Genomic DNA, 27,020 nt, shown 5'->3' on the forward strand with positions numbered 1-27,020 from the left:
ACTACTTCTTAATGGAACCATTAAGAATTTTACCAATGAGAAGGTAGAAGAACGTGACATGTGATGATTTACCATTCAGAGGTTACCTCTTAACCATTCAGACTTGAGGTTACCTCTTATTCATTCAGAGGTTTTAAACCATTAAGAGGTAGCATCTGAATGGCCATTAAGAGGCTACCAAACAGCCCCTAAGTAACTTCCACTACTAGTCACCACAGTATTACTTTAGTGCTTAGACAGACTGACTCCATCGCTTTTCTCGCCCTTCTTCCCTCTACCCGCTGTCACGTCCCCTGCCCAGCCAACCTCTGCCTCCTCTTCCACGGGCCTCCTCCACTTCTCTCTCCTCACCCTCTCACAGCAATCTTATGGGCGCGCCCTTGTGCAAGGGCAGCCCCAACAACAGTGGCGAAGCTTGCCCTCGAAAACGAGCTCTAAAACAAGGTGGGGAGGATATAACAACCCTCCCGAATATTTTTATGACACCCTAATATATTTTAAAATATCTCAATATGTCCTAAAATACCCCTCATACATGAAAACGGGCCTCGAATACCTTGAATATTAATAAAATTAATTAAAAATCAAAAGTTTAGGGCTGTCGCGGGGCGCGTAAGCTACCCCGTTAGCTTACGCGTGCCGCGGGCGATCGACAAACGCGGCCTCACCCGGTGGTGACACGTGGCGACGCGTGTTGAACCTATTCGATGACCCGGATCACCTACAGCCTAGGCCACCTAGTACGCGGGCCGCATAGGCCTTTGCCTACTTTTACGCGGGCCGCGAGAAACTCGAGATGAGGCCCTATATAATGTGAGCTTGAGCCTTCAGTCTGTTTCGTCCCAAATCTTTCTTTCTCACTCAATTTTCAAGTAGTAGGCATTATACTCAGGTCTAATACCCCCCTAAATAGCGAAGTTCTGCTCCGTTGTAAGTATCATAATCCCTGGATACGTATTAGATACTCTGCCCGATTGATCTAGGGTTACGTAACGGTTGTCGTGGTTCTGCCCGATGTAGTCATTGGAATGCCGTCTCGGGGAGGGTATTACTAATGTTAAAATGGGTTATTATACTAACACGCGTGCATTTGTGTAATTTATAGATTGTCACCAGGAAACCCTAAAGGATAATCTAAGACAGCAATGTGACTAATCTCCTTTTTGTAAACTGTTTTTACAAAACCTCACTTAATTAATTATATATATTAAATAGTTATTGAGTATTTGTAAGGATACAATTACAGTCGGTAAATTTGGGGTTTTGTATACAAAATTTGTTACTGCCTTGCGAGGAGTAACATGACCATAAGTCGGAACGACAGTACCGTGGGTGGTAATTGATATGACTTGGAAACAAATGTAATTGCGGAATCGCCCTCAATACTGTACAATGGTTTTTATTAAAAACTTGATTGAACTGGGATTCACTCACCAGTATTTCCCATTGACAAAATGTTTTTAAACGTGTTTCAGGTAACAAAATGTGAAAGCCAACTGAAGGCTTGGAAAAGTGGCAATAAAGTTACCTAAAATGGATAAATGTTTTTATTAAAAAAAAAGGATTTATTCCTATGAAAATGTGTGTAGTGAAAACTTGGGTTTTATCCCATGTGTTAAATATTATGAAAGTGTGGTATTTTACTCTGATAAAATATTTCCTAACTACGGTCCTGATGAAAAATCCGCTGCCAAATTGGACAAATACAAGATACCACCGAAACTGGTTGCGGTCGCCCGTTCCCGTGTTTGTATAGGGGGACGGGGGTTGCGACAGAAGGTGGTATCAGAGCTAAGCCACTGATTCAGCCACAGAAATGTTCTGCTGACACCAAAATTCAAAGTGTTAGGAAATAAATTACGGGAATACGTGCATAATTGTATTTTCTTGTTATGTGTTATTTGACTATTTGTTAGTTTATAATATGAGCGACCAAGGACCATCTGAAGCGTACCGTCAATTGTCTGGTTCGCCTAGAAGCGAAGGTGCCTCTTCTCAGCCTGCCCTCTCTAGGTACTCTGCTGATACGGAAGAAGGAATATTCGTATTTAAGGCTCAATCTGAATAGCCATTTCCTCAGAAAAAGAGGGGATGGTTCAGTAGGGGAGCACATGAGCGTAGAAAACGTATGAAAAAGTTACAAGACCAGAGAGCACTAGCCGCAGCCAAAAGAGAGACCGATGTTTATGCCCAGGATATAGTCAATATCCACATCTTAGCAACCACTGCAGTTGACCCTAACCTGGAACAATTGTTAGCACCCTAACCACAACCACCGATTCCTGACCAACCAATGAAGATAGAAAACCCTGAAAATCAAGTAGAAATGCATGATTTCAATCCGGAGGAAATACCTAGGGTACCCGCACCAAATCACTTAGACCCAAATTACGACCCATGGTGGGACGACAACAGGGACTATGTGCAACGTTACCCGATACACGGAGACATGCCCATGCAAAACCTAGGAGCCTACCCAGGGTTAGACCCTCTAGATCCCTATTATGGTGATGTATTCATTAGGAGATTCTAGAAAACCCTTACCCATACCAGGCCCCTACACCTCCATACCAGGAACCCGCACCCCAGATTCCGAACCCAGTCCTAGACCCTGCACCCCCAATGAGTGCAGAAACGTACAATAACTTAGGACGTTTGGTGAGGAAATTTTAGAAAATAGTGAAAGGATGAGACAAGTGGGAGAGCGACTCGTCTGGAAGTACGACGAGCGCAATATGGATTTCTGGATGAATCCATATCCGTAGGAGTGATGGTGGAGAAGGTCATAATAATAATAGTAAATTACGTGTGTATGTGTATGAAAAAAAAACTACGGATGCCTATTACTAGTAGTGTAGCTTTAAATAGTCGGTATTGTAATTTTAATTTCAGTACTGGTGTGTAATAGATGCATATTATATGAATAGAGTAAAGTCGCAATGATCGTCGCTTTTGACCAAAGTGCGTGTCATGTGATTGGCTATGTTAAATATTATTTTGTGATATTAATATGTGGTAAATGTTTAAAATTCAGATGGACAACGAAGTGAACCAGGAAAACCAGAGTGATAAACACCCGGATAACGATAATCTGAATAATGAGAATCCAAACAACAATAACAATGGAAACCAAGTGGATAATAGTGCCATCCATCACATAGTGGCACAAGGAATCATAGATGCAATGCCATTCATTATCCAAACTGTTAAGGAAGCAGAAAATAAAAGTAAGCATAGCAGTAAGCGACCAACTGAACCTGAACACAGCATCAACAATGGACTCGTACTTCAAGTGCCCATTCCCAAAAGAAGAATAACCATGCCATATGGTTGTTCTTATAAAGAATTCTGGTCCTGTAAACCTATAGAATTCTTGGGCAATGAAGGACCCATTGCAGCTCTACGCTGGATAGAGAAAACTGAAGCTGTTTTAAAAATAAGCAAGTGTGCTGAAGAAGATAAAATAATGTTTGCTTCTAATCTGTTTAAGAACTCAGCCTTAGAATGGTTGAACACTATCCTCCAGTCAAGAGGAAGTGATAGGGTTTACAACATGCAATGGGAGGAATTCAAAAATATGGTAGAAAGGAAATTCTGCCCTCCCAATGAAAAGGAACAGATAGCAAATAAATTCCTGGACCTTAGAATGACCGGGGTAGATAGTAAGGGTTATACTACCACATTCTTTGAATATGCTAGAATAGTACCAACCCTTGCATCACCTGAACCGGTATTAATCTCCCGATACATCTGGGGATTAATTAGAGAAATTAGACATGTAGTCAAGGTAGCTAGACCCCAAACCATAGAAGAAGCTGTGGAACTAGCAAATACCTTGACAGATGAATTAATCCGTACTAGAGAAGAAGACCAGAGGAGAAACCTAACCCAAAGGCTTACCCAAGAATTTCGTTCTGAGAATTCCAACCGTAAGAATATAGGTTCTACCTCTGCACCATACTGCAAAGCTTGTAAGAAAAAGCATTCAGGAAGATGCTCCACTTACTGCAAGTTCTGCAAAGTACCAGGACACAAGGAAGAAACCTGCAGAAGGAAACCTACTAATGGACTGTGCTTCAACTGTGGAGAAAAAGGTCACATCAAGCCAAATTGTCCAAAATTGACTCCAGCTGCAAACAACAAGAACACTAAAAATGCTAGAGCATTTGTTCTGACTGCAGATGAAGCCAAGATGATTCCGAATGTGATAGCCGGTACGTTTTTAGTTAATGATATTTTTGCTAAAGTATTATTTGACTCTGGTGCGAACCAAAGTTTTATTAATACTTCGTTTTGTAAACTTCTCAATCAACCATTAACTAAATTCCCACAAGAATGTCTAGTAGAGATAGCCAATGGGGAAACCGTTAGGATTTCTGAAATCTTGCAGGGAGCAAGAATAGGAGTTTTAAATCAAAAATTTATTGCAAACCTTTACCCAATGAATCTGGCAGGATTTGATGTTGTATTAGGAATGGATTGGTTAATAGCCAACAAAGCCAATATTTTATGTGATCAAAAGTCAACCAAGTAAATTCACCAAGAGGTGAAAAGATCACAATTAAAGGAGATAAACCATCTAGATCCACTAAATTCATCTCTGTGATGAAGACTGCAAGTTATATAAGAAAAGGATCTATAGTGTATTTGATTTCTATAATCATTAACACTAAAGGAAAAGAACTAAAAGACATTCCAGTGGTGTCTCAGTTTTCAGATGTCTTTCCAGAAGAGTTGCCAGGACTACCGCCAGCCAGAGAAGTTGAATTCAGAATCCACCTACTACCAGGAACGGCACCGATTGCCAAAGCACCTTATCGTTTGGCACCAGCCGAAATGCAGTAACTGAAGAAACAATTAGACGAATTGTTGGAGAAAGGATTCATATAGCCAAGCTCATCGCCGTGGGGAGCACCGATTTTATTCGTAAAAAAGAAGGACGAATCAATGCGTATGTGCATTGACTACCGTGAATTGAACAAGGTCACGATTAAGAACCGGTACCCATTACCAAGAATCGATGATCTGTTCGATCAACTTCAAGGAGCTCGATTTTTCTCTAAAATCGATTTAAGATCAGGATATCGTCAATTAAAGGTACAGGAAGAGGACATTCCTAAAACCGCATTCAGAACAAGGTATGGCCATTATGACTTTACTGTCATGCCATTTGGTTTAACCAATACCCAGCCGCATTTATGGACATGATGAACCGAATTGTAACACCCCGTGTTTCGGAAGTCAAAGTCAAAGTCAAGATTGAAGTCAAATGAAGAAAAGATTGCTAATTGCGATCTGTCTCTCCTTGCTCAATTCTTGTTTTGGCTTCTTTGACTTGTAATTAGTCTATTTTGTTATCGCTTTGGTTGTATTATGTGGAGTATCTATGTTAGTCGCTATTTATCGCTTGTTTAATCACTTTACCGCTATCGCAATCGCGCTCGCAACTCGAATTACGCATTTTGGTTGTTGCTATACGTGTGTGTGTGCCTTATGTGTTACTTGTGCATGTTTAATTTATGTTATGTGTGGTAATCAATCGTAACGCAATCAAACTCAATCGCAATCGAATCGTAAACGCTAAACGAACACGAAATAAGGATGATTGTATGTTGATATAGTAGTTGGGATTAAAAGTAATTTGACTAGGAAACTCTATCGCAATCGCAATCGAAACGACAAGGTTCGTCGCACCAAACACACGAATCAGATGGCCGATCGACCAGGAGACTGACCGATCGAACAGCCGCTCGATCGATCGACTAGCTGTCCGATCGGACTGTCTAACTGATCGACCAGCCCCTCTCCACTCCTTTCCACTTTGGGTAACCCTATAAATACCCCATGTCACCATCATTCTTTCCACTTTTGGCAACTGACGTCCGACCAGCGCTCTAACCTTGCTTTTTCTCCGATTTCTCGCAATTCCGGTAAGATCTCGTCCTAAATCTTGTACTTCCTTAATCTACACGCACTCCTACACCTTTCTATCTTTAGAATCATAACTTTTAACCGTGAAATCATCAAGATTCAAGGTGTTCTAGGATGACGTCATCATGTGTTCTTGAAGAACTTCATGTTTTGGCCTCAATCCACCAAGAACAACTTAGATCTAACCGATTTCCACATAAACAAACAAAGATCTTTCATAAGATCTAAACATATTCACAATAAAAAGGATTGGAAGATGGTTTTCCAACTTTCTTTCAACTCTTTTACACTCAATGCATTCAAAACCGATAGAATCGGAGCTTGTGCCGACTTACTTCTCATTCTGGTGGTTGCGTTGGTTCAAGATCTAGATTCTATCCACGAGACTACCGATTTCGGGTTAAACATGGAACACCGTCTCGAACAGTTAACTGGTCGGATTTGGGTGATTCCTGTCCGATCAGGGGTACCAAGTATTGACAAGTTTTGTTGCTTAATACGTTATCAAAACGTATCGATAAAACGACAAACAATCAAAACAACCAAGTGTAAGACGACCAGGACGACCAGGACGGGGTGCCGTCTGATCGGACTGTTGTCCGATCGAACAGCCAATCCGAACGACTTGCACCTTGGTCCCACCTTAATTTTCAAATCAATCCTCAACAACTTTTGGGACACCGAACGGATTGCCATCCGATCGAGTTACCACTCGATCGACCGACCATCAGACTATGTGGTGTTTCGAAACTTCAAACGCTTAAACAATTTTCAACATATTCAATGCACTAGGGATGCCACCCGATCGAACCACCGTCCGATCGACCGACCTGAAAGGTAGAAATACTTCTATGTTTTCTAAATGCTACAATGAAAACTTCAAAAGTCAAGCCATTATACACAAACACATCCTTCTCAAAGGAAGAAACAATCCACTTGAAAGGTCATCCGATCGGATGACCATTCGAGCGGACTATAAACCGAACGACCGGTCGTCCGATCGGACTACCATCCGATTGAACTGCTGATCGACCCAACCTTCACTTGTTCCACTTTACGCGTCGCTTATCGTTATGCTATCAATCTGTTCAGGCTAACCCTACTCTCTAGCGCTCCCTTCAATCCATCAACCGCTGTGAGTATACTTGATCCCTTTTTGCTTTATGCACTTTTGGGTGTTACATACTTTACATATACAAAATCACATCGAACACACTACGCAATACTTTAAACGCTAACCGCTATCGCATGTATACGTGACTTAATGAATGCTTGTTTGTTATGTTTACACATGGAATGTTGTCTACCTGCCTTAGCAACGATAGTACTATTAGTTTGGACTCAGCACCCGTTCACTCGGGGGGTTGTTAAGGACAATTACCTACATGGCTCACAGTGGTGAGTATGTATCGTGAACTGCCTTGGGCAGTCAACCCGCAGTCATTGGTATTGATAGGTTCATGTCGATAACTAACATGCCTCATTTCACTCTGTGTACGTGCTGGTTATGCATAACGCTTTCGAACTCTATATGCTATTATCAAACTTGTATGCTCACCTTTACACTATGTGTATTGACTTTTACTTTAACGTATGTGACAGGTGCTTGGGATGCTTATTTGCTTTCTTTGCTGTGAAATCGAGGCTAGGAAAGACCTAGGTCAACAATAAACAATTGTCTATAATAAAAATCTGAGTTGTCGGAACAGAACAATTTGACTAGATCTTTTCTGTAATAATTGTATTATCATTTATGACATGGTATCGGATGTGTTGCTTTAAATATCTGGTAAATATAGTTGTTATGGAAACTTCTGAACAATCTGTTTCGCTCAATGTCATGCCCTGATGTTTCCGCCATCGGTTGGGGTGTGACACGAATATGTAAGCCATATTTGGATAAATTCATAATTGTTTTTATAGATGATATTCTCATTTACTCTAAAGGTAAAGAGGATCATGCAAAGCATTTAAGAAAGGAAAGGCTTTACGCCAAGTTTTCAAAGTGCGAGTTTTGGTTAGAACAGGTACAGTTTCTTGGACACTTAGTCAACCATGAAGGAATTCATGTGGATCCAACAAAGATCGAGGCAATTACCAAATGGAAAATCCCTGAATCACCAACCGAGGTTAGAAGTTTCTTAAGATTGGCAAGATATTATAGAAGATTTATTCGAGATTTTTCTAGAATAGCCATTCCCTTAACCAAGCTAACATGTAAATCCATTAAGTTTGAATGGGGACCAAAACAGGAAGAAGCTTTTAGAACTCTTAAGCAAAGATTAACCAACGCACCCATACTAGCATTACCAGAAGGAATTGAAGACTTCATAGTCTATTGTGACGCTTTTAAATTAGGTTATGGATGTGTATTAATGCAACGCCAAAAGGTTATAACTTATGCCTCTAGACAACTTAAGAATCATGAAGAGAATTATTCAACCCATGATCTAGAACTAGGAGCTATAATTTTTGCCCTTAAGATTTGGAGACATTACCTTTATGGTAGTAAACTTACCATATTCACTGATCATAAGAGTCTAATGTATGTTTTTGGGAAAAAAGAGCTAACTATGAGATAAAGACGTTGGATGGAGATTCTTAGTGATTATGATTGTAATATCCAGTATCATGCAGGAAAGGCAAATGTAGTGGCTGATGTTTTAAGTCGAAAGTATCATGAGAAGCCAAAATGAGTACGTTCTCTTAAATTAAATCTACAAGTAGATTTAAATGATCAGATTAGAAAAGCACAAGAATCAGTAATCAAGGATGATACTGAAAAATTAAAAGGAATGATTAAGGAATTAGAACAAGGAACAGATGGAATTTAGAGGTTTCATAAAAAAGAGAATATGGATACCTAAATTAGGAAACCTACGTCATCGTATATTAGAAGAAGCCCATAAGTCCAAGTATACGATGCATCCAAGAAATGAAAAGATGTACCAGGATTTAAGGAAAAATTTTTGGTGGATAGGAATGAAGAAGGATATAGCAGCTTATGTTTCTAAATGTTTGACTTGTTCTCAAGTTAAAGCTGAACACCAGAAACCCTCAGGATTGCTGCAACAATTGGAGATGCCAGTCTGGAAATGGGAATTGATAACCATGGATTTCGTAAGAAGCATCCATACTTCGAGTAAACAGTCTAATTCCATGTCTAAATTACCTAAAACAAGAAAAGGTAATGATACAATCTGGGTGATTGTAGATAGGCTAACCAAGTCAGCTCATTTCCTACCAATGAAGGAAATTTTCAGTATGGAACAGTTAGCTAAATTATATGTAAATGAAATAGTTTCATTACATGGGATTCCCTTATCTATTGTTTCTAATAGAGATAGTCGTTTTACCTCTCATTTTTGGGCAAGTTTCCAAAAAGCAATGGGAAACAAGTTGAATCTAAGCACAGCTTATCATCCTCAAACGGGCGGACAAAGCGAAAGGACAATTCAGAAAATGGAAGACATGCTTAGAGCTTGTGTAATTGATTTCGGAGGTAATTGGGATGATCACTTACCTTTAATAGAATTTTCTTATAATAATAGTTATCACACAAGTATCAATGCTGCACCATTCGAAGCACTTTATGGACGAAAGTGCCGAACCCCAGTCTGTTGGGCAGAAATTGGGGAAAAACAACTATCTGGACCTGAAATAGTGCAGGAAATAACCAACAAGATCATTCAAGTCAAGGAACGACTAAAAGCATCACGTGATCGACAAAAGAGCTATGCTGACAACAGACGTAAGCCGTTAGAATTCTAGGTAGGTGACAAAGTATTATTAAAAGTCTCTCCTTGGAAAGGAGTGGTGAGATTCATCAAGCGAGGAAAGCTAAGTTTCAGGTATGTTGGACCTTTTGAGATTATTAGAAGAATAGGACCTGTAGCCTATCAGCTACAACTGCCAGAGGAAATGGCACGAATACATGATGTATTTCATGTATCAAATCTCAAGAAATGCTTAGCCGATGAATCACTGATGGTATCTCTAAACAGACATTGAGGTAAATGAACAACTTAAGTTTGTAGATAAGCCTCTACAGATTGAAGACAAGAAGATTAAGAATCTCAAGCACAAGAGATTAGTTCTGGTCAAAGTGAAGTGGGACTCCAGAAGAGGACCAGAATACACATGGGAACTTGAATCAGAAATGCAAATAAAATATCCACACCTGTTCAAGTAGACCTCGAGGACGAGCTCTAAAACAAGGTGGGGAGGATATAACAACCCTACCGAATATTTTTATGACACCCTAATATATTTTAAAATATCCCAATATGTCCTAAAATACCCCTCATACGTGAAAACAGGCCCCGAATACCTTGAATATTAATAAAATTAATTAAAAATCAAAAGTTTGGGGCTGTCGCGGGGCGCGTAAGCCACCCCGTTAGCTTACGCAGGCCGCGAGCGATCGACAAACGCGGCCTCACCCGGTGGTGACACGTGGCGACGCGTGTTGAACCTATTCGATGACCCGAATCACCAACAGCCTAGGCCACCTAGTACGTGGGCCGCGTAGGCCTTTGCCTACTTTTACGCGGGCCGCGAGAAACTCGAGATGAGGCCCTATATAATGTGAGCTCGAGCCTTCAGTCTGTTTCGTCCCAAATCTTTATTTCTCTCTCAATTTTCAAGTAGTAGGCATTATACTCAGGTCTAATACCCCCCTAAATAGCGAAGTTCTGCTCCGTTGTAAGTATCATAACCCCTGGATACGTATTAGATACTCTGCCCGATTGATCTAGGGTTCCGTAACGGTTGTCGTGGTTCTGCCCGACGTAGTCGTTGGAATGCCGTCTCGGGGAGGGTATTACTAATGTTAAAATGGGTTATTATACTAACACGCGTGCATTTGTGTAATTTATAGATTGTCACCAAGAAACCCTAAAGGATAATCTAAGACAACAATATGAGTAATCTCCTTTTTGTAAACTGTTTTTACAAAATCTCACTTAATTAATTATATATATTAAACAGTTATTGAGTATTTGTAAGGATACAATTACAGTCGGTAAATTTGGGGTTTTGTATACAAAATTTGTTACTGCCTTGCGAGGGATAACATGACCATAAGTCGGAACGACAGTACCGTGGGTAGTAATTGATATGACTTGGAAACAAATGTAATTGCGGAATCGCCCTCAATACTGTACAATGGTTTTTATTAAAAACTTGATTGAACTGGGATTCACTCACCAGTATTTCCCACTGACAAAATACTTTTAAACGCGTTTCAGGTAACAAAATGTGAAAGCCAAATAGAAGCCAGCTGGACAGCACTGAATGCTTGGAAAAGTGGCAACAAAGTTACCTAAAATGGATAGATTTTTTTATTAAATAAAAATATGATTTATTCCTATGAAAATGAGTGTACTGAAAACTTGGGTTTTATCCCATGTGTTAAATATTATGAAAGTGTGGTATTTTACTCTGATAAAATATTTCCTAACTACGGTCCTGATGAAAAATTCGCTACCAAATTGGACAAATACAAGATACCACTGAAACTGGTTGCGGTCACCCGTTCCCGTGTTTGTATAGGGGGACGGGGGTTGCGACACGTTATGTTTCGGGTCGGGTTGGCTATTCGATTCAAGTTGGGTCAAATAATAATAGTTCCAAAGAAAACAAAGTGTATATTTACCAAACTACCCATCATTTATATACAAAGTTTATAAATATTTAGGATATACAATTTAGGAAAAATAATTGCAGGGGGGGGGGTCCTATATAATTTTAAAATTTTCGGACAAAAATCAGAACTTATACACTTTTAACCGAAACATTAAGGTGGATGGGTGCACTCCCAGACACCCACAATACTTTGCCCATACACGTTGGAGACAGTCTTATATTGCTTGGTTAAAAGAAATAAATAAATGTTTAGACATCATTACGCGGATGAGAGAAAAAGGAAAGGGTTTGAACAATTAGGAAAGTCTAGATTTTTTCAATTTTGGTTTAATTACGGCAGAACTAAGGGTAAAGGGTGCGGGGATATAGTTGGGTCATCAATTGCGATGTAGGACCATTAATAAATTGCTACATCATCTCCTTGCTTCATTCACCATGGTTGGCATGGATTAAACCATGGCAACCATGAGCCTACTTTCTTTTTTTAATGTTTTTTTTTTCCTTTTTTACAAATAAATTAAAATAAGATAATAATGGTTTGGGTCAATGACCACACCCTTAGGGTAGTGGTTTTGAATGATGGATTAAAAGCAAGTGACATGGCACTGATATGGAGGGTCATGAAGATCATAAGGGTCATGACCACATCCTATAGCCTAAGATGTGGTGTTTTCCCTTCTATAGGGTGTGGTCATGACCCTAATGGTCATCATGACCCTCCACATCAGCGCCATGTCACTCACTTCTAATCCATCATCCAAAATCACTACCCTAAGGGTGTGGTCATGACCCAAACCACTATTTTCTTATTTTAATGAGTAAATTACAAGTTTTGTCCTTTATGTTTACATCAAATTTCAGGCGCTGTCCTTTTTTCCAAAATCTTGCAGGCGGTGTCCTTTACCTTTCAAAATCTTGCACGTTTTGTCCTTTAAACCAAACCAAGTTAGATTTTTTTGTTAAATCTGGTCATGTGCTTTGCACATGAGGGTATATTTGTCATTTCACCTTCACAGGGGTTATTTTGTAAAGAACTTTTATTAAAGGGCCATTTTGTACAAAACTTAAAAATAAAACACTATATATAAACACAAACTCTCTCTCTTTCTTCTCTAATTTGGCCCCTTATTCTGTCTCATCTCTCCCTCTAAAAACAGATGGAAACAACAGATGGAGGTGGCTTTTGTGGGCGATTGAAGGTGGTGTGTGGCGGTGGTGAGTTAGGGGCGACGGGTTAGGTGCAGCGGTGGGTTAGGTGCGGTGGTGGAGGTGGTGTTAGGTGCGGCGGTGGGTTTGGTGCGGTGGTGGAGGTGGTGTTAGGTGCGGTGGTGAAGGTGCGGCGATGGTGGTGGCTTAGGTAAAGGGTGGATTGACGTGGTGGAGGTGGCTGTTGTGTTGTGATTAAGTGGATGTTTTCTATATGGCCTTGGTGAAGTAGAGGGGATTTTGGTGTGGTGGGTTTTAGTGACACTTTGGATGAGATTTGGGGGGTTTTGTTGAAGGGTTTTTGTTAGGGGGTGGTGGTGGTTGGTTGTTGGAAATGGTGGACATTGATTGAAGTGAAGTGGTGGAATGTTAAAGAGTAATTGTGGGGAAGACGAAGGTGTCTGCTGCAAGTATCAATCAAATAAGGGTTGTTTTGTTTTGCTACTGTAAGTTGAAATAAGGGTCTTTTTTTTTTTTTTGCTACTGTAAGTTGAAATAAGGAGTAATCTTGAAATGGGTGTTTGAGATTGGGTATTTTGTTTTTTGATTTTTGGGTTGGTTGTGATTGTTGTTGTTGTGAAGATGATTGGTTAAATTATCTGTCTTCCATTGTTACTAGTCAATTGCTACTAAGCTTCAGTTTTCATTTGTTGTTCTTGGTGTAAGAACATAGGAGAGAGACAAGAATTTAGAGAGAGAAAGGGTGTTGAGGGAGAGATAAAGGTACTGGGTTTGTATATGCCATTTTTATTTATCTTTTATTTTTTAAATTAAATAGGTGAAATGACAAATATACCCTCATGTGCCTTGCACATGGCCAGATTTAACAAAAAATTCTAACTGGGTTTGGTCTAAAGGACAAAACGTGCAAGATTTTAAAAGGTAAAGGACACCGCCTGCAAGATTTTGACAAAAAGGACAGCGCCTGAAATTTGATGTAAACATAAAGGACAAAACTTGTAATTTACTCTATTTTAATTTATTTTTGTGAAAAGGAAAGGGAAACATTAAAAAAGGAAAGGAGGCTCATGGTTGCCATGATTTAATCCATGCCAACCATGGTGGATGATGCAAGGGGATGGTATAGCAATCCAATAATGATCCTATGTGGCATTAATGACCCAAATCAAGTTCCCCACACCCTTTAAGGGTGTGGGTCATGGTTGGAACATGATTCGTCACGTAGGACCATGAATAGAAGGCTATATCACCCCTTCTTTAATCTACCATGGTTTGTATGGATTAAACCATGACAACCATGGTCCTCCTTTCCATTTTTCAAGTGACAATTTCCTTTTTCTTTATACAAAGATAAATTAAAATAAATAAGGGGATAGTGGTTTGAGTCATGAGCACATCCTTAGGATAGTGATTTTGGATTGTGTATTAGAGGTGGGTGACATGACACTAACATAGAAAGTCATGATGGTCATGATCGGACCATGCAATTAAGGAGGTCTAAGGAGATGCCAAATGACACAAGTATAGATAGATTTTGTTTGAGATTACGCATTTTTAAATAAATAAGATTTGAATTTTGTTTTATTGACATTCTCGTTTATTTTAGAGTAGAGAAAACATGCACTATGAATAAATCACAAGGTGAGTATCAAATCCAATTATACAAATACATATAAGAGACGTCTCATTCTTTGTTTTTTTATACTTTTATACCCGGGTGCAGTCTCCTTTATATAAAAAAAAAAATCTATATATTTGTACACTATAAGAAACAATACTTTTTTCATACATCGTGCAGTGGTGGAGCTTGAACGAAACTCAGTGAGGCGGGACTCTCAAAATTCAAATCGGTCGGGGACAGACTCTTAAAAGTTCAATATTTTACACTACATAAAATTTTCGATAAGATTAAACACTATGAGAAAAAAAATTGGTGAAAACTGGGGCATCCCGAGCCTCCATTAACCTCCGGACATTGTAGTACCGCTAAGCTGTAACGTTTCGTTGGTGACGATTTCTAAGGCTATAGGGTGTGGTCATGACCCTCATGACCATCATGATCCTCCACATAGGCACCATGTCATCTATTTTAATTCACCATTTAAAACCACTATCCTAAGGGTGTGGTCATGACCCAAACCACTATCCCCTTTATTTTTTTAAATATATTTTTGTCTTAAAATTTTTAAATGGGAGGGTCGTGGCAATCGTGGTTTAATCCATGGGAACCACCATTAATCAAGGAGGGGGGTGGTAAACCATTTAATTAATGGTCCTATGTGGAAATAATGTTCCAATTCATGACCCCTACACCCTATAGCCTAAGAATAAAGAAAATATGATTAATAAATAGTTTGAACTTGTTTGTAAGAATATGAAAAGAACGTCATAAGTCACGTGACGGGAATATTTGCTTGGCGTGACGTGGAAACCTTTTATTTCATGATAGGCAGCAACCACATCGGACGCTTTCACTGTATTTCATTACATTCTTTCATATTTTATTGAAGTGATAAAATACCTCGTTACTTATTTATTTATTTATTATTATTTATTATTCTTTTTGGTAGACATTTAGGCCACACCAAACCATGATTATATTTGTTGTATGGGCATGTGTACACTTTTGATTTTAGGTATGAAGATGATAAATGATATGTAGGATACAACATATCATGTTGGAGAAGAAGGTTGTATGTCCATATGTGTACGCAAGGTGTACACACGCACACACCATATTTTTTTAATGTCTGCATACATCATCTTTTTAGTAGAGTTACGCGATACGCACAAATTCTTATGAATTTAATTTAAAATGTAATCATAGTTATCTCTTACAACCTTTGTGTTTTTAACTAGTTGCCACGTCTGTGTTGTGGGCCACTAATCCGAATATTTCTCTCTCATATACGTTTCAGTGTTTCGGTTACTTTTACATACTACTCACTACACGATCTCGAAAAACATTACATCGAGTCAACCAATTAAAACAAAAGACTACCAATATTTTTGCTAAAAACACTAAAACGATCGAAAGACTATAATTTTAAGCTGATGACAAAATTGTAATTTTCAGGACAAATGAGCGTGTGCCAAACAACCGGCTGACATGAATAAAAATTACACCGAGTCAATAATTAAAACAAAACACTACCATAGTTTTGTCAAAAAGAACGAAAACGATCGTATGACTGTAATTTTACACTGGAGGCAAAATCGTAATTTGACAGGGAAAAAAACAAAAACAATAGCAAAAATGTAAATTTGAACGGAGGGCAAAATCGTAATTTGGTTGGGAGGGAAAAAACAAAACCAATGGCAAAACTGTAAATTTAAACATGGCAAAATCATAATTTGACTGGCCCAGTGGGAAAGTGCCAGACAACTGTGGCACTATTCCCTCCATGTGTTTTGTATGTATAGCATGACAGTAATTTTATACTGGGGCAAAATCGTAATTTGACAAAAAAAAACAAACAAAAAGAATGGCAAAACTGTAAATTTGAATGGAGGGCAAAATCGTAATTTGGCTGGGAGAAAAAAAAACAAAACCAATGGCAAAACTGTAAGTTTAAACAGGGCAAAATCGTAATTTGGCTAGACTAATGAGGAAGTGCTACAGACGGCTGTGTGGCACTATTTCTCTCCGTGCGATTTGTATGTATATAAAATAAAATGTTTTATATGAATTTATATACGATTTTGTGAGACGCTTATTTTAGCTACATTTAGAAAGAAAAAAATAGATTACAAACTGATTTGTATTTATTATTATTTTTAGTTCTAAATTACCTTTCATTATATTGTTGAAGTGGTTTTCACGTTATATAAATTTACATTTACATACTTTAATATACCAACACATAAATTGACATGAAGATTTTATAAGTTTTGTGTAACTCGTTAGCATCACACCATAAACCATTATAACATTACAACGTCAATAGAGGAACTAAGATGCAAGTGTTGAATGTATTGCTTATTCGATTTATATACCAAGTAACTCATGCATTGTACAATCATGTTAAAGTAAATACATTATAGCATAATAGTAGGCATCCGATATTCTCCTTTTAACGCAATCTTTGACGAAACGATTCACGCTAACATGACCCAATTACCATACCAACATGATCTTGCTAACAACTTAGATCAAAGCGATATATACGCCATACTCGAATACCTGGATAGTTGAATAAAAATTTATATTTCAAATACCAAAATACCGCTTGTAATCACTTGCATTATTATATAAAAAAGTTAGGACAATATAAATAAACCTATCTTTCAGGATCAAAAATATATAATACAAGTAACTAACTTTTAAAGTAAATAGAAAATAAAAAAAAGATAGCAAATAAAGCATTTTTAATTTTAATCTAAATATATACTATTATTATATTAAAAAAAAACTTTTTTTCATAAAGTTTATTTTGTTTTTGTATGTAGTAGTTGCGTTATGATATTAATGTGATTTGCGTAATTATGTATCCGTTATACATAGGTAATGCTATGAGTTATTTGGTACTTATTTATTGGCCCAGACAAATTATGGTTTTACCCTCAATTTATAATTACAAATTTACTCTTTTTTAAAATTACAATTTGCCCACGGTTCAAAAATACAATATTGTCATCGCCTTTAGCTTTTGAATAATTACGATTTTACCCCTAGTTCATAATTACAGTCTTGCTATTGTTTTAGTCTTTTATTAAAATTATGGAAATGTTTTGTTTCAATTGGTTAACTCGATTTAATTTTTATTCGTGTCAGACAGTTGCTTAACACTCGCTCATTGCCCCTAACAAATTACAGTTTTGCCCCAGCTCAAAATTATAGTCTTGTTATTATTTTAGCTTCTTTTTTTCTAGCAAAACAATGATAGTATTTTCTTTTAACTAGTGGAGAAATATTTGGTCTAGCGCCCAACACAAGCAACAAGCAGGGCATATAGCTTTTTGGGTAAGCTTCGTATTTCACCCCAAAAACCCTGGTCATAACACACACACACACTCTCCTTTTTCACCAGACTTTCAGCTCAAGTTACAAGAGTTTAAACCTTCATTCCGCGTTTTCACAGCTAGTTACTGTCACCAAACCTTTTCCCCATCTGCTCCCATGGCGGTTTCTAGAGAGAGAAACACACAAACTAAAAAAAAATACATTGCTTTCCGCATTTTCCACCTCGTATTAATTCATGCGTGCAAGCTAAAACCATACCATTTGCCTTTGTTTCATCATCATCTTAACTGTTTCATCTTATCTCTCACCATTATCCTTTTCATCAGCTCTCATTCAATCTTTATTAAATAAATAATCATCAATATCCGTTGTGGGGTTTTCAAATCTTGATCATATTCACACATTTCATTGACTAATTCACAAGAAACTTGATACATTTGCAGGTTTTTTCTCATGAAAGATTGTTGCAGATCAACTGTTTGTTGTATTGTCTAGCTGAAACTTTATAATTTGCTAGTTTAGATCTTATTTTTTTGTTAAAAGATTACCAAATGGGAGCCCACGTCAGCAAGAAACATGCTTCTTCTGCTACATCCAGTTCATCATCAATCTCTTTGAAAGATACTCAACATATCGTAACAGAACTCAATGCATATGAAGCTGTTTGCAGATCAGATACTGATCTGCAATCGTTCGATACTACTCTGCATGCGCGTGCGAACAATGTGATCAATACGTTGGCTGTGGGAGTCGAAGTTCGTGCTTTATCGTTCGAGACGCTAAAGGAAGTTACCGAGTGTTTGCTAGAAATGAACCAAGAAGTTGTGAAAGTTATCTTGCATTGCAAGAAAGACATATGGAAGAATCAAGAATTGTTTGAGTTGGTTGAGGAGTATTTCGAGAATAGCCTGCAAACCGTGGATTTCTGTTCCGCGTTGGATAAATGTTTGAAACGCGTTCGAGGTAGCCAATTGTTGATTCTTGTAGCGTTACAACATTTTGATGAAGATGAAGGTGTTGAGGAGAATAGGTATGAGAAAACTCTTGAAGATTTGAAGAGTTTTAAAGACGCGGGTGATCCATTTACCGAGGAATTTTATAAAATTTTCTATTCGGTTTATAGACAGCAAATGGTGATGCTTGAAAAGTTACAATCCAAGAAGACAAAGTTGGATAAGAAAATGAAGTATATTCAGACATTTAGAAAAGTGTCGTCGGTTATCTTTGTTGCTACTTTTGCGGCGGTGTTGATATGCTCTGTGGTGGCGGCAGCGATAGCAGCACCGCCAGTGGCTGCTGCTCTTGCGGCAGCCACTTCTATCCCTTTGGGATCAACGGGGAAGTGGATAAACTCTCTTTTAAAAAACTATGAAAACGTGATTAAAGGACAAAAGGAGATAATTAGCTCGATGCAAGTGGGGGGTATTGTGGCGATTAGGGATCTCGACTCGATTAGGGTTCTTGTTGATAGACTTCAAATGGATATAGAGGAGTTGATGAAGAATGCCGGTCATGTGATTGAAGGAGATGAAATGGTGAAAGTCGCAATCGATGAGATTAAGATAAAGTTGAATTCGTTTATGAAAAATGTGGATGACTTAGGAACGCAGGCAGATAATTGTAGCCGTGATGTTAGGCGGGCTAGAACCGTTGTCTTGCAAAGGATCATCAAACCGCCACACCATTAATGAAAGCTTTCCGTATGGATGTTTTCAACCTCATTTGTTTTAACATAGGTTTGTTTATTCATATGTTCATTTACTTTCTTTGTTGACGGTCTTGTTATTTTATACTAAAACTATATAAACTTGTTGTTCTGTTAATTGTTTAAGCAACCATAATGACAGCATGTGCTATTTTTAACCTTTTCAATGTCTTTTTATGATTATAATGAGAACCATGCTTGACTATTGAAACAACATAATGATATAAAGGCGAGTCGACACTTTTTACCATCTTTGTTACAACATAAAGAGGAACCACAACTTAACATTATGCCAATATATGCTTCAACAAATGAACTTAGTATGGTATTCGATTATCTTGTTAAATAAACCACTAACCTATGCGACCTGAAGTGATTCTTCGCGTTTGATCTCAAACACCCTCAAAAGAACATCTTCAACAGCCTACACAAAGTCCAATTTCAACGAATGAAAACCAAAGATCTACAGACATTACATGTTCTTAAAAATAAACAAATTCGAAATTAAAGATCGTCATTTCTAAATAAGATTTACCTTGTCAGGAGTAGATGCACCAGATGTGATACCAATTGTCACAGGGCCCTTTGGTAGCCAGTTTTCTTTTTCAACCAACTCGCCATGCTGTTAAGAATGACACGGTTAAAATGCAAAAAAATAAAAAAATATATATATAAAAGAGTAATTTAATTGCATGGTTACAAGTGTTTTTACCATTGTCTTATAGGCTATAAAGTTTCCTGGACCCACTCTCTCTACACTATCGATCCAATAAGATGGAATACCGCGGTCCTCGGGTATCTCTTGTAGATGTGAAGTATTGCTCGAGTTCCACCCACCAACAACTAACATAAGATCCATCTTTTCATCTACTAATTTGTACATAGCATCTTGTCGCTCCTAAAAAATGAAACAGTATTAAAATAAAGATCATAAAGGTGACAGTTTCAAAGCCCGTTTACTTGTAAATATGCTGATTCCGGTTACATTTTAGGATTAATTTCATATATATCCCATTAACAGTTCAAAATTTATCATATTTACTTACTTGTGTAGCGTCACAGATAGTGTTGAAACTTATGAAGTGTTCGGTGGCATTTTCAACTCCATATTTACTCATCATGGTCCTCTCTACTAGTTTCCCTGCAAAATTTGAACGTAAAAACGGTAAGCATCAGAAGTTCTGATTTCTAGACAATTATTGGAGTAAAGTACATGGATAGTCCTTGTCATTAACCATATTTTTGGATTTGGTCCATAGCTTTTCAAAAGTACATAGATGGTCCCTGTGGTTTGCACTTTGTAACGCATTAGTCCCCAACTTTTGCCAAAAGTACACAGATGGTCCTTGTGGTTTGCACTTTATAATGCATTTAGTTCTAAAGGTTTTAGCGGGTCCAAGTTAAGGATTAAATGTGTTACAAAGTGCAAACCACAAGGACCATCCATGTACTTTTGGAAAAAGTTGGGGACTAAATGCGTTACAAAGTGCAAACCACAGGGACGGCATGTGTACTTTTGGAAATCTAGGGAGTAGGGACCAAATCCAAAATTTTGGTCAACCACAGAGACTATCCGTGTACTTTAACTCTTTAAGTCTTTACTCCAATTATTGTGATAAACCGGAGAAAATGATACTAACCAATTTCTTCGGTTTCTCCCTTAAGCATTGTAGTTTGGTTTGCTACACCAGCTTTGACTAGATCAGTGTCGGGATCGAAACCCTTGGAAACTGCGTATTTAAATTTCTGCAAGTATCCAAAATTTTGTAACTGTGTTAAGATCTTTAAAACATAAATAAGAAATCAGTAATTATTAATAAATAGGATTTAACAAGTATATACCTCCAGAAAAGCTTCTTTAGTTGAGCTAGATCCGTTAAGTTTACCACCAAGGATGTAATCACACACATATGTCGCCTACGCGACATAGAAAAGAAAACTCGTTAGTTCAGATGTAAGATGGTGGATAAGGTGGTGTTAGTTTTCTAAGACGTTACTGACGGAAATCCGAAAACATCTTCTAAACTATGAAAGGCGGTGCTGAAATATGAAAGTATAATCATTTTAGAAGTTTTGCTTTCGTAACTAAATAAATGTTTGAACTTTGAATGTTTGTAGTTGTCTATTTTCCCCTTCAATTTAGAGTTAATTACGTTTTTGTCCCTGTGGTCTGTTGAAAATAACAGTTACAATCCATTAGTTTAAAAGTTGCCATGGCAGTAGCTTGGTTTACTAGTGTTGCTTTGGCAATTTTTAAACTAATGGATTGTAATGGGTATTTTCAACAAACCACAGGGACGAAAAACATAAGTAACCATTTGTTTATATATTGTTTTTCAAAGAGGGGTATTTTGGTCTTTTCACCAAAAACTTAACGGTAAACTGGATGGGGTTAACAGAGATGGACTGTAATTGTCATTTTCAACAAACCACAGGGACAAAAAAAACATAACTAACTCTTAACTCATTATACTCAAAACACAAATTTCATTTGAAGTTTCATGAAATGTTCATAAATATTTTAATGATGTGGATGACTGCAACAGCATTAAAGAACAAGCAGAACAAAAAACAATACAAAAGAGGAAAAACTGAATAAGTAAACATTAATAAATAACAAGCATACCTCATCCATATTCTTAACAATGACATATTTTCCTGCAAAAGATGCTGTCGCTACAGTTTCCTCGTGAGAATATTTGCCATGAATTATAGAAGTGTAATCCCCCTTTTTATGTTTTTCAACAGAATTCCACACCTTGTATCCCAAACAGAAAGTAAATAATATGAGAACATTGCCTAAGCCATCATAAAGTTAAAGTAACAAAATATATATGAAAAAGAAATACCTTAGATACCCAAGGGCATGTTGTATCAACTATCTGAACTTGTTTATTACTCAAAGTCAGCATCTCATTTACTGCAGCTCCAAAAGCAGGCAAAATTACAACATCGCCCTCATTAACGACATCAAACTGTTTCTCTCCGTTCTCAACCGGAATGTCTTTAACCTCCATCTCCTCTAGCCTCTACAGTACAGAAGTCAAAAGTAACTAAATCTGACATGATAGATTAATTTACAAATGAATGCAAGGGGTATATATGTAATTTTAAATGCACCAAGAATAAGCAATCTCAACAACTGAGGATGCGCATCTTCTAGTAAAAAAGCCATAAGCAGATTTTAATAGTACCTTATTAACAGTAGGGTTATGAATAATTTCATTGGTGATCCAGATGTTCTCATCAGGAAACTGTTTCCTTGCTTCATAAGCGATCTGAACCGCACGCTCGACACCCCAGCAAAAGCCATATGCTTCTGCAAGCTTCACAGTAACATTTCCCCATGTGTATTTATTGTTGTTCTCCTTCAGCGTCTTTATTATGTCACCTTTTAGTATATAAACACATCAGTAAATCAATAGACACCAATTCTGCTAATCTCAGGCAATAAACTTGATCAAATAAAGTGCAAAACCATCAATTTAAACAAATTATTCTACCAATGACTCGTACATGCAACATAAGCAGATGATAAGATCAGTACATAATAAATAATAGTAACCTAAATTCTTTAACTCATTGATTGCACAGCCTTATCGTCTGTTTTTCAAAGTGCTATGAAATATACAGAAACACAATCAACCTAATGCACAAATTTCAATCTGATTGTAAAATTCAGGAATACGTTAACACTTAACAAAAAAACAAACTAATCGCATAGTACTTACTGGTATACTCCTAACTCATACATACAATACAAGCAGGCAATTAGATCAATAAACCGTATAACGAATACTAGTTAACCTAAATTCTTTGATTCACTGATTGTACAACCTAATCGTCTGTCTTTCAAAGTGTTATGAAATATAAAGAAACACAATCAACCTAATGCATCTATAAATAAATTTCAATCTCACTGTAAATTGATACAATCCATGCTAGTTCATCATACCTAACAAGCTTTCATATAGTTCAGTTCATCTAAAAGTCCGGAATACGTTAACAAAAAAAAACAAACAAATCGCATCATACGTACCGGTATACTCCTAACTCGTACATGCAATATAACAGGCGATAAAATCAGTAATGAGCAAACCTTATAACAAATAACATTTAACCTAAATTCTTAAATTCATTTCTTGTACAGCCTTATTGTCTGTTTTTCAAAGTGCTATGAATTAGAAAATATACAGAAACACAATCAACCAAATGCATCTATGCATAAACTTCAATCTCACTATAAACCGATATAATCCATACTCCCTAACAAGCTCTCATATAGTTCAGTTAATCTAAAATTCAGGAATATGTTAAACAAAATCAAACTGATCGCATAATATACTCCTGACTGGTACATGCAATATAAGCAGGCGATTAGATCGAATAACTTATAACGAATGCATATGCGTATATGAATAACTTTCAATCTCACTATAAACCGTTACTGTCCGTACAAATTTATCATACCTAACAAACTCTCAGCCTCTCATAGTTCAATTGTAATCAATTTATCTACAATTCAGTAACATATTAAAAAAAAAAAACAAACAAATCGCACAGCACTTACTCGTATACTCCTGATTCATGAGCTCGAGAGTTTCCTTCTTATGTCCGAACCCTTTCCGGTTGTAATTATCGCTACGAGTCAAATTATGCCGGAAAACCTTCGCATCGAAATCATCACCGGTGGTTACCGACGGCGAAGAAGAGTTTCCGGTAGCACACCGGACAAATAGCGGCTTCCGGCACCGGAACAGTTTGACATCCGGCATAGACGGTTGTGTACAGGTTGAGAGAGGAGTGAATTGGAGAGACGCCATCGGAAGTAGTAAGGAACTCCGGTGGATGACGACGGCGGTTAGCGGTTGGAGAATTTAGATATTTATTTGTTGTTGTTGTTGTTGTTGTTGTTATTTAATAGTGGAATCATTTGCCATTTTATGCCGATTGGTTTAAGTTCAACTATTACAGGCGCAGGCTTGTGTTGAAAAAGACCAAAGAAAATAAATAAAGGCTGGCAGGTGAGTGAGCAATTGTCAAATGAGGAAGATAAATTAATATATTGTTTTATCAGTGTGCTTATTTTGAAAAATAGCGATTACTTTAATATAATAAAAAACTTCATAATATATCTTTGGTAATTTGTTTATAAAAATGCGGTGAGTAAAAATTTTCAAGTAACACAAGTTTTTTGTTTTGTTTTTTTTTTTTTTCAGGTGTAGATCAGTGGAAACCCTTTTTACTTGAAACCCCTATCTGCCTAAGATCGAATCCCTCCCCACACGCCGGTCCTTTTGAAACCTATTGGGTATATTTTTTTCGATGGACGACAGGACTCAAACCGGGAACCTTTCGGGCATGAACCCCAGAGGGAAAAACCTTCTCACCTCCGTTGTAACCACGGGGCTACAACATCATTGGCTTTCAAATAGTACAAGTGATGATGCTATGCGGTGAGTTTTTAAGTGATAGAAGTGTCATAATGCTAGGTGAAGCAACAAAATTTTGCACTTACATGAGATGATTATCAAATTAAGAGAAAATGTAAATCAACATGTATTAGGATTTTGTAAAAAGGACATTTTTCGTGAGAAGACATAAGAATTGACATCTAGGCATCATGTTTTAGGCTTAGACATGATGTTTTGGGTTGTTTTGACAAAAAAAACCAAACATAACAATTTAAGACACAACGCAATGAATTCTAGGCTTAAAACTTAAAGCACCATATCAAGAACGTTAAGTAGCGTGTTTTATGTGTTAAGCATTGTGTTTTAAATTTAACACCCATAATATGTTGCATTGTGTTTTAAATTGTTGTGTTTGGTGTTTTTCTTACCAAAACAACCCAAAACATCATACCTAAGTCTCAGGGCCGGCTCAACCATTTTGGTGGCCTAAGGCGAAGTAAAATCTTGTGGCATTTTTCCCAAAAAAATGTATGTAATTGAAAGTTAAACTTGAAGGGCCCAAGTGTAATTATTTGAAAGATTGTGTTAAAATTTGAAAACAAGAAAAAAAAATGGTGAAGCAATGATTCAAACTCAGGTCTCACCAACATCCATAAATACACAAAACCACTACACTACCAACCATCAATTTGTTAATAAACTACACCCTAAATCTTTTATAAATGGACTGTGGTTTCATCAAATTGTAGAGGCCTTATAGTTTTGGTGGCCCAAGGCCCAAGCCTCATTTGGCTTACCCTTGGGCCGGCCCTGCTAAGTCTAAAACATCATACCTACATGTCAATTCCTATGTCTTCTCACACTTCTCACGAAAAAAAAAAAGTCATTTTTAAGTCTAAAACATCATACCTACATGTCAATTCCTATGTCTTCTCACATTTCTCACGAAAAAAAAAAAGTCATTTTTATAGGAACCCACCACCCACTATAACTTTTAGGTTAATTTATTATAGAATCAAGCGCTTAGTTAATATTAAAAAAAATTCATACGAAGGTTTTAGTGATATCTTTGCTAAAATAACTTTTTGTAAGTTCTTAGATAAGGATTTAGAAAATACAACCCACCCTCTATACAAGGAAATAGTTGATAAAAAAAAACTAAAATAGCTTTTTCTTTTGACCAGTTAAAAAAATCACATGTATATGTTATCTATAAAAAATACTATGATCATTACAACTCTTTTAATAGGCTTATTAAAAAACACTTATATCCTTTAAAAGAAATTCTTCAACAATACTTTAAGAACCAAACAATTCTCAAGAAATAGGCCTATTAGGAATACTTTTAAGTCTTTAAAGCCACATAGCAAAAAGTCTATTTTGAGGGTTTAACTGAATAGACTGCTATCATAAAGAAATTTTGGGGTGCTAAGTAGGTAGTCAAAGCTTTGTTTAAGTAATTTGACATAGTACAACAATAAATATAAATTCAGTAACTAAATTTAAGTAACTAAATTTAGTAACATGAGGTGTTTTAGCGAATAGCAAAACTAAATGAATAGGTAAAGAACTTAGTCACTTACAATGGATAGTATTGACTTGTCGAAGGTATTTGAAAAGAAGACAAAAAAAATATCATGTGATCAACGTTTATGGTATACCACCATCAGATTGCTATGAATAGTCAACCACAATGTTGGACTTGAAGTATTGAATACTAAAAGGGCATTTGACTGAGAATTCTTTTAAGAGGTTGGAATGTGTCCAAATAATTGAAATTTTAACAAATTTAATTTGAGTTTGCCAACAAAATTTTAGATTTAATTTGGTTGTAAGTTTGTTAAGGAGACTAGAATGCGGTGCTAGTTGCCATGATACTGTTTATCGTTATCAAGTCATGAAAAAAAAGTTAATTAAGCTGAATAACTAGAGTAGTTAGTATGGTATTGTATCAACAAGGAGTGTGTAGTTAGTATTACATATGTTGTTTGCTTGTGAAAAATAAAGCACAAATATTTGATTGATGTAAATTAACCTAATGCTAACTTGATTTACAGTTAAACTAAGAAACACAAACAAACAGAAACACCACATAAGGTATGAGATAAGGAATCAACAATGACATTCAAGTTCCGGTTTGATAACATTATGTATAATCTGACTTAATTCACTTTACTAACTAACTAACTGCATA

General features: G+C 36.9%; 2 protein-coding genes across 2 annotated transcripts; one reads left to right on the forward strand and one right to left on the reverse strand.

Annotated features, from left to right (window-relative positions):
- The first annotated feature begins 17,729 nt into the window (after positions 1-17,729).
- On the forward strand, positions 17,730-19,573 carry LOC110916574 (UPF0496 protein At4g34320-like). Its single transcript, XM_022161276.2, has one exon. The coding sequence runs from the start codon at positions 18,259-18,261 to the stop codon at positions 19,393-19,395; it is 1,137 nt and encodes a 378-aa protein (XP_022016968.1). The 5' UTR covers positions 17,730-18,258; the 3' UTR covers positions 19,396-19,573.
- Positions 19,574-19,610: 37 nt separating this feature from the next.
- Positions 19,611-24,442, reverse strand: LOC110916573 (4-hydroxy-3-methylbut-2-enyl diphosphate reductase, chloroplastic). The gene is made up of 10 exons (XM_022161274.2): positions 23,983-24,442; positions 22,607-22,803; positions 22,262-22,441; positions 22,039-22,170; positions 21,255-21,329; positions 21,053-21,158; positions 20,459-20,553; positions 20,125-20,310; positions 19,948-20,034; positions 19,611-19,836 (listed from the first exon to the last, which is right to left on the reverse strand). The coding sequence occupies exons 1-10, from the start codon at positions 24,233-24,235 to the stop codon at positions 19,771-19,773; spliced, it is 1,377 nt and encodes a 458-aa protein (XP_022016966.1). The 5' UTR covers positions 24,236-24,442; the 3' UTR covers positions 19,611-19,770.
- Positions 24,443-27,020: the final 2,578 nt, after the last annotated feature.

This window comes from Helianthus annuus, chromosome 16 (genome assembly GCF_002127325.2).
Source record: "Helianthus annuus cultivar XRQ/B chromosome 16, HanXRQr2.0-SUNRISE, whole genome shotgun sequence".
Taxonomy (NCBI): Eukaryota; Viridiplantae; Streptophyta; class Magnoliopsida; order Asterales; family Asteraceae; genus Helianthus; species Helianthus annuus.